Raw genomic sequence first — 9087 nt, forward strand, 5'->3', positions numbered from 1 at the left:
ATTAAAATAGTTCAAGCCCTAGGAAAAAAATCTGCAGGTCATCTCAATGCATGAGACGTGCAAACAAACATGGGAGTAAGTGAAGATTTTAAAACTGCTAGCTGTGCGGCATTAGATAAATTCACTTCTGTCCATACTCTACCTTACAGAGAGGGAGTACAAATCTTCCCTTTCATTACTCTTCCTCAAGAGATAGCTTCCATCCTGCCCGTTGGAAAGCAGCAGTGCTTCTGCTGCGTGTCGGGTAAGGTTATCATGATACCACCTGGGAAGACACAAGGGGTTAAAGCATCATTTGCTCAGCTCTTAACTGACAGCTTCTGCTGTGTTATGGAGCCAAGCTAGAGAAAGAGGAAGGACTGCAATTAACACTGCTACAATTTTGAGTTACCATCCTTCTCACAGGCACAACAGGTTACACAGAACTGTGCCCCTTTCAGCAGCTGCTTTCAATGCGCTCAGAAAACTATTTTTTGTTAACTACGAAGTTGTGTACAAACAGCTGACAGTTTGCTGAATCTAAAAAACCCTACAAATTCTACTTGCGTGAGCAACAACTTACCCAGGTCTATGCTGATAAGGCGAAAGCAATTTTGGGGGGTATGCAGGATCCTTTGTCTATTTTCAGAATCTGTGCTTCCTGACATATCTACACGCTTTGGTACACTTCCTCTTTTGGGGCAAACACGCAACACTTAAACTCCTCCCACACTCTGTATTTCCCACAACTCAGTTCATCTGCACTGCTAAGATCTGCAATTAAACACATTTGCCTAAGCTTAAAATTTTCATTTGAAGCATAACCTTTTTGGAAGAAAGAACAGAGGAAGGAACCAACATTAACTGACAGAATTTGAAGTGAAAATTTAAGAAATCTCGCCATTGTTGCTGCTCAGCCATACGTGGTCTGAGCAATGCAGGAAAACATCTAAACGCCTGCTTCATTTAACTTCAGTTAAAACTAACTTCATTAATTTTTTTATATGAAAAATTCCACAAGGAATCCACAGAAAAAAATCCTGCAAAGAAGATCATGAAATGTTGTTTACAGCTTCATTTCCATCCAGAATTATTCACAATAGAAACACCTGATTTCTTTCAATAGAAAAGGATCTCATTAGAAATGATCCTGAGACAAACACAAAAAAGAGCCACAGCTATAAAAGGAGTGCCGATCCTGTAAGACATACTGTGTGCAGATATTAACGATAAGTTATATACACACACCAGAACCTCTGGTGCAGAAGGAGGAGGGGATGCTGTACCCAGGGCACAGCTCTGCAGGGAGCAAACTTTTCCCCTTGTCTGTATGCGGAGTGGTGCCGAGTCCTTTAAACCGTGTGTGCCTGTAGTATTGGGGTCAAAGTCTATTACTGTTTCAGCCAGAGAAATACAGTTTGACTGAAAGCAGAAGTGTGATCACAGCATTTTCCGGCATTTGTATCATGGCAGTCTTCAAACTGAAACAAGTTGTAATTGTATACTCTTTCTCCTTATCTGTTCTTTTCAAGTTGCCACTAGACTTGGCATCTCACACAAAGTTTTAACTCTGAATTTAGACGGCTGCCTATTTGAAAGGCCAGCTGACTGATAAATTGCTTTATGAGAGACTCCAGACTGTTAACCCTATGGAAGACAAGATCCATGTGAAATTCAATACAGGCAGGGTATTGCTGCTTTGGCTCTAGAACGTGCTCCGTGAACTATCTACACAGTAGAATAAAATAATGAATATTTAAAGATCAAAGTGTCATCCTCTGAAACACCTGTTAGCCAAAATCCTCTTTGGGATTAACTGCCCAAGTAAGTAACAGTCAAAGGTCAGATCCGTCCTGATGCGATGAGGATCATATCAGCATGCACACTTGGCTGGACCTACAGCTGAGAAGACAACGTTGTGTTTTGGGTAGAATTTCATAATGCTATTTCTCTCACTTCTGTGCAAAAGAAACATACATTGAGAAAATCTGTAAATGGTCATTTTCATAAAGGAGGCATATTCAGTTTGAGGTTGCTTGTAAGTGCGCTTACCTTATTTCCAAAAAGCCTTTTACTAAGATTTTAAAATAGAAGTCACATAAGTTTAAAAAATGTTGTGTTTAAATCTACTTTCTCTTTACAAATAAAAGGCCAGTGACAAAGGAAATTTTACCACTATGCAAAAAAAAAACCACCACACAACACCAACAAACCCACAACCAAAAATAAACACCAAAAACTCACCCACTTAATTGGGAAAATAATGTTGTTTTAAAGTGCAGTTTTAAATCTTTGCTGACAAGGTTGCACCAGTCTTCTTGCCTAAACATGCTGTCTCAGACAAAAATCCCTCAAATGTTACCATGTTCCTCTTGCTCAGCTTAAAAAGTAGAAGTGGATGTGAGACAGTAATACAGATCTTAGTGCCAAAGTGACTGTGGTATACATAGCTTTTTTTTTTTTTCCTCCTCCTGACTGTCACAGATGGTTCAAACAGGTCAGGTTACTTGGATATTCCACCGTGAAAACGGTCACTCAAAATTTGTTCCAATTGCATGAACACAGGTAAAATTTTAAAATGCTGTGGAAAAATTAGCATTTGCACATAGTCCACCAGGAAGGTAAATAAATACACACCTATGCAAATAGTCTGCTCTCCCAATCAAGCCTGCCTGATGACACAAATACAAGTAAACAGGACTAAAAAGAAACTCAAACAGCCCTGTGGTTAGACAACTTCAGTTGAATTTAAGTATTTGTCGGAGTGGGAATCCTTCTATTTATCTTGTTTAGAAAAAATCTTTTAGGCAGTTGTTTGCAATCTGCGGGTAAATCAAGATGGGAGACATGGCTCATTCAGCAAGACACTGGAAAGGGCAGTCACCTTTAGCTTAAGTTTTGGTTGTCTTCTGAGTGATACCTGGGGGAGGAAACTATTGATAGAAAACATAATACTATATCTACCATCTTGCCTTCTTAAAACAAGAAATTAAGGAAATCAAAAGGCTTTACAAACACCCATCTGTTTGAAGCCCCTAGCAAGTCCTTCAAAAAGGAATTGTCTTAACTCTTTCATTTTGAACGATGTCTTGCATATTGGACTGTTTCTGAAGGTCCTTCCAAAAGTCATTTTTATTTGACCCAACTTATAGAGCCTAGTGATCTCAGTTTCAGAGTTTATAATTGCTGTTATTTATCCATTCTTGTTACTTTAACTTTGTCCTAAATTACATTAAATCTCTTTATCCCATACGTGCAAGCATGTTTGTGTTGTCAGTGCGTGTTGTTGAAGGACCACGCTATTCTTCCTGCTCTTTAGAGTGGAAGAGTCTGTTGGGCCCATGAAAGCATGTCTTAAGATGGGCGTGCAGCCCTAGTGAGATTATCTCTGTTTCTCTTTGGAAAATAAAGCATTTTCAGAAATCAGCCTATTCTTTACATCAGATTGCATCGGTGACAGCGTAGGAAGGGCTTTACTGACATTGCTGTTAAAAGAAGGAGGAGAAAGAAATGAGACACACAGCGCCCCAGAGAACCAAAACTCATGAGAGCATACAGCCTTGCCCTAAGGATCTGCCCACCCAGTCACCAGTGGGGCTCCCCCGTGGGGTAAGCTGGTGGCTGCCACAGTACAAGCCATGTCTACGCCAGCCGGCCGTACCCCTGTAACTATGCTCATCAACACAACTCCAGAATAGGACACACTCGCGTTAAAATCTCTTCCTTCGTTAAGATCTCTGTGTAGTTAATGCAGTGGCTAGACCTCCCTACACAGTGGTGATATCAGGAGTAAGTTACAGCAATGTTCGGGGTGGGAAACTCCCTCTTCAGGTAAGAACATCATCTGCAAAATGCTCATTTGTTCTTTTCTTTAACAATCCAAGATGTTTCAAAGAAAAATGTTAATGAAACTTCATTTCTGTGTCCCCTGCAGATCAGGCAGCCCTTAGGTTTGGCATCTGTCATTTCTGATAATGCTGTTGACAAAGAAACCATATGGGTATTTTGCAAAACATTTCCGCCTATGTAGATAGGAGCTGGTGAATAAACCTGTAGCTGGATCAGATGGATTAACTTTTTAACAATCCCAGAATATACAAGGAACACAAACGCTCATCCATGGTTACCCCAAGGATGAATGTGGAGTGACTTGGATAATTCTCTTCTCAGCCATTTCCATGTACAAACTGTGTAACACCCAGCAGAAACACTCGCTTTTCTTCCTCATAAAAATGAAAGCTAGCTTAGCGCCAGAAGAGAGCACAGCTAGAAGTTCTGACTGCCATTTGTTTTTAGTGTCTGGAGTGATAACTCTGAGGTATGCCTAGCTATCAGACAAATGCAGTAGGCAGAGGTCATGCTTATTTTTTGTGTCCTTATCAGATTATGTTCTCAGATAGTTATAGCCTGGAAGAGTTAGAAACTGTGTGCATGTTTAGCTTGCTTTCGTAAAGAGTCAGGCAATTCAAAGTTCCTTCTCTGAAGCAGGAAGGAGATTCTCAGTATGCAGCTGGGTGATCTCTCTGCTCTCTTCCCAGAAGCTCCCTCCTCTATTGCCGAAGGTACAATACTGCTTGTGCTCCTCGGTGGGTGACTGTCCCCACGGAAAGCACCTCGGCTGAGGTGCAGGAGCTGCAGGAGCCAAGCAGAAACACAGCAAATCTAGTTCATCTCTCGTCCACCTCTGAAAGGGAATGGAGATCCACACTGGGGGGGAGACAGTCCAGATGTGCTCTCAGTAGGACTTCACTAATACTATTCAGAGCAGTTATTTACCTGGGATGGTTGTTTGTTTTTTTTTTGTGGTGGTAGATGTTGGCAGGTTTTGCACTTTTTGCACTAGATTTTATTAAAAAAAAATCTACCACAACGAGTTGAATTTTCTTACACTTTGAAACTATATACTAGCCTCAAAGATGTATTCCCAGTCTTTGGTTAAAGGAGTAAGTACACTGTACTGCTTGATGGAGTTAGCGGGAAAGCACTGACTTACCTCCTTTGGCTGGACGCAATGCTCTTCACGTGCCTGTACTCTAAAAATGCTCTACAAAATAGCCTCACTAGTTCTCTATTCTCCGCGTGCTGGATTTCAGCAACTTCCAGATCATATCTGTCAAGTTTTTTTTTTTAACTTTTTCCCTAATATCAAACCCTAGAAGCATTACCTATCATCTGAAAGTCGCAAAGGGCTCTGTGTACCTCACACCAGTAATAGTGAAGTTTTGGCAATGTTTTTAATGGTGCATGCGTTGACAGAACTCTAGAGAATCTACAAAAGGGCGAGAATGCTAAGACAGAAGTTATAGGTGGCACACAACCAAAATTGGTATTTATTAGACATCTTCAATGTGCCACACTGAAACACTTAATCACACACCTATGTAAAGTACTTTATTGGAATACAAGGGTGCCATTTCATAGGAAAAATAATTTAAAAATAGAAATATGAGGAAGTAACATCAGTGTATCCAGCCTTAAAGTTCATGTCTTCTAACTGTAGGCTTTCACTAGTTCAGCTTCTGCTTTTCACTTCCATTTTCTCTCCCCCTTCTCTCAACTGCCTTTGTTCTGATTTTCACCCATTTCTTTTGCCCACTTTCTAGCTGTTGTAATTTTGCCCTTGTTTACATTAGAAATATAGATGAAGAAAAAAAATTCTTATGACCATTTGCCCTGTCCCAGTCATACAAGTTCCTCAATTCCCCAATTTTATCATCTGATCTAGGCCTGTGGCCTAATTTTTCTTCTGTTACTAAAACTAAGCATGAAGTGAATTGTTCAGTCTTACAAATACCATCTGTCATGGTATTGTCAAACCTGGAGCTGGAGGAACATAAAAGCTGTGCTGCAAGGGATGACAAAGAACGCTTAGACTACAAAAGGAAAAATGCTACAAAAACTTGTTTCCTCTTGGCCCGTTCCTTTCACCTCCAAAGACAGTGTCACCCAAGCTATGCTGTTTTGGGACGGAAGCTGTGTTACCAGACCAGCCTGTAATTACTCAGATGACGAGATATTCCACATTCTCATCTCTTGCGCAAATAAACGTGAACTGCAATGTGGAATTCCCCAAACTCACATTATACATTATCAGCTACAGGAGTTTCACACCGCAGTGTGCAGGCTGTCCTTCTAGCAGTGACAGCAATAAATGCAATTGGAAAAAGAGCTGACTCCAGCAATAGCCAAAGAGACCTTCAAAGAAGACTCACGATGTCAGTTTCCTTTTCCTTTAAACCAAGATGCTTATGTCTCTTTTGACAAGCTTCAGTGCTCCCTTTTAAATATTTTGGTAGATTTAGGGAAGAAGTTATGACTGGGGTAACACGTTCTTAACAACGTGTTCTGATTTTGATCTTCCTTTTCATTAGGCATTAGTTCCACCTATAAACACCTTGACAATGAAGCTGACAGTAATCTGAATTATCACTTTGAACTCTTGTTTGACCACCCAAACTCTCCTAATAAATATAAGCCACCATCTTCCCTCAGACTGAATGAAACAGTATTAGAAAAAAAAAAAGCCAAACCCGTCACTCTTGCTTTCTTCTATTGTAATATACAAGGTCAGAAAGTCCATCTTTACAAATACTGAGGCTCTGGGAAAAAAAAAAATCAAATCTGATAAACAGTTGTAGATATATCTAGATCTTTCAGTGACTGTGATTGTCCCTGATGACAACTGGGATTGTTAAATCTTGTTTCTTGATCTTTTTTATGTGACAGATGGGATACCTCTAGAGCAGGGGTAAAATAAAGACGGGTTTTGTATATATTGATTTTTTTTTTTTCCTCCCTCCCTACTGCCTTGCTTTCACCAGCTCCAATATTCTCAGTGTAATTACAGGAGCATTAATCTAGAACAGTCCAGCAAATACCAGGTCCTCCAACCCTAGCAGAGAGTCAGATAGGTTTTATGCTGTCAACATTGCTGTCAACTTTCCATTTGATGACCAGCTGACCTGGTAAACTACCTCAGTACCCAACCTCTCTTAAAAGTAAAGAAAAAGTCCTTCCCATTTCACACTTCTTCGGACCTTCTCCAACTTCTTGCACAGTAAAGTGGAAGCTCTAAAATAATCTGCTTCAAATTCCGCCCCCCCTCCAAAGGTACGTGAATGTCAAAGTTGCTCCTCATTTGAATGACCCTTGTCTCTGTTGATCTTTACTACGGCAATGACATATATTCCTCACCAGAACTAGGTCTCAGTTGTGCTAGAGACTACTTACTACAGGTGTAAGGGGAGCTCAGCACTGTGATAGCATCAGGGACTAAGTTTAGGATAAAAAACCCTTGTGGTGGCTGACAATTTAATGTTACGGTCTGGAGAGTGACACACCTACTTCTTCCAGCTGAAAAAGTATTTACATTAAGAGATCTTTTAGACTATGCTACAAGAATGTTTGGTGTGTGAGGACTTTTTTCCTCTTTAGAAAAAAACAAACAAACAAAAAAGTGGGTTTAGTACTAGCCGAAAAAAAAAAAGGGCTTTGTTTAATGATTTGAAGGGAATCTTTGCTTGGCATTGCTTATTCACCTTTAATGCATTTAACTCAACACACTGCCCTGAAGGAGATGCTTAGTATTTTGTGGTAGGGTGAAAAGTTTAGGTTTTCCATTGAAGTGGAAATAAAATAAAGAAGCTACAGCTTTAAAAATGCTTATTTGTAGCCTTCTCATTTGTAGTCTTTCCTTCTCACTGGTACCACATCAGGTACCACATCAGGCTGCAGTCCTACAAGATCATCTGTAAGGACAAACTCCTTGCCAATCAGCGAGGCTCTTTATAGGCACAGGTTACTGGCATAAATCAACTCAGGCCATATAGTCTAAATGAATAAAAGTCTGGTAATTGGGAATCATGCTTCCCACAGCAGCTGCAACTTTTTTTTTCCTTCTGTAAATACTTTTTTAGGATGAGCGTAACGTTACAGATGTAAAGGAAAAGTATATAATGTTCACTCTGGGTACCACTGCAAAGTGACTTTACTTGATTTCATATTTGTTAGATGCTTCAGTAACAGGCATTGCATTAACAGGTTCTTCTAAATAAGGGAAAGTATCAGCAGTGTGGAGATAGTAATTCCAAGTCCCTTTTTTGAACTCCAATTTCTTCACTAAGTGAATTAATCACAAACATAAACAATGAGTTGGTCCTTATCCATAAGTACTCAAGAAGCAAAAAACCTTTACTTCTTTCATCTATTCTTTTTGAATGCAGAAGTGACACCAGAGCGTTTTTGCTTTGTCAGTATCTTCACTGGTCTTTCTCCTGCTTTGCCTCCTGTTCGCTTTGCTGCCACCGATCCTTCCCCCTCTGTCTTCCCTGTGCCCACCTGTGCTGCTCCTCCAGCCCGTGTTTCTTCTTGCCCATGGCAATGCTGCCAGTGAAAAAGTAACCCAAGCCTTCCCCCTGTAAAAAGTAAAACTAACTGGCAGACAAAATGGGCGAGTCACATCGGACAGGGAGCAAAGTCTTTTGCAACCTTCGGCCTTCCTTTTTGCTCCTTGGGTTTTGCTTTTGAGTAAGGATGACATCCTCATAACAACTGCGAACCAGCCACTGCTCTTACTCCTGAAGCCTGAGGCACCCGGGGGAAGCCTGCTGCCTCCCAGGGCCCAACAGGGAGCGGCCAGCATGGCAGCTGGGATGGCAGCCCTCTGGGCCAGGGCCCAGGCCAAGCTACGAGATGGCCGAAGGGATGGCGCAGGTCTGCAGCCAGGGAGGACAGGCAGCTCTGAGGACAAGCTCCGGGTTTGGTGCTCCCTTGACACGCAGGTAAGCGACGCGGCACAACCCAGGCTCTTCCTGACAGAGAAGGTTTCAACGTCGCAGAGCTCCTCTGAGTGAAGCTGTAGCCCCTTACCCCTAATTCCCCACTATATTTGAAATGCCTGCCTGCGCTATAGTTTTTCTAACGATTATTTATTTCTCCCACTCACTGTGGCAGGAAACGGAAGCTTGCCGGCCTCTCGAACCCACCACAGGGACGAGGCTCTGGGCTTCTCTGAGGGGCTGCACACCATGCACGGAGCCCTTCGGCAGGCTCGTTAAAACAAACCCCAGTTTATCTTATTCCTCACTTCACTACCAAATTCATCAGCGA

General features: G+C 41.4%; 1 protein-coding gene across 1 annotated transcript in view; it reads right to left on the reverse strand.

Annotated features, from left to right (window-relative positions):
- Nucleotides 1–8354, reverse strand: part of DAPP1 (dual adaptor of phosphotyrosine and 3-phosphoinositides) — a 22153-nt gene extending 13799 nt beyond the window's left edge. Inside the window, exons 1-2 of the mRNA XM_009579130.1 lie at nt 8317–8354; nt 143–265 (exon numbers count right to left, since the gene is read on the reverse strand). Of these exons, the coding sequence (XP_009577425.1) occupies nt 143–265; nt 8317–8354 (161 nt within the window). The remainder of the gene's footprint in view (nt 1–142; nt 266–8316) is intronic.
- Nucleotides 8355–9087: the final 733 nt, after the last annotated feature.

This window comes from Fulmarus glacialis, unplaced genomic scaffold, assembly GCF_000690835.1.
Source record: "Fulmarus glacialis isolate BGI_N327 unplaced genomic scaffold, ASM69083v1 scaffold2316, whole genome shotgun sequence".
Lineage (NCBI taxonomy): Eukaryota > Metazoa > Chordata > Aves > Procellariiformes > Procellariidae > Fulmarus > Fulmarus glacialis.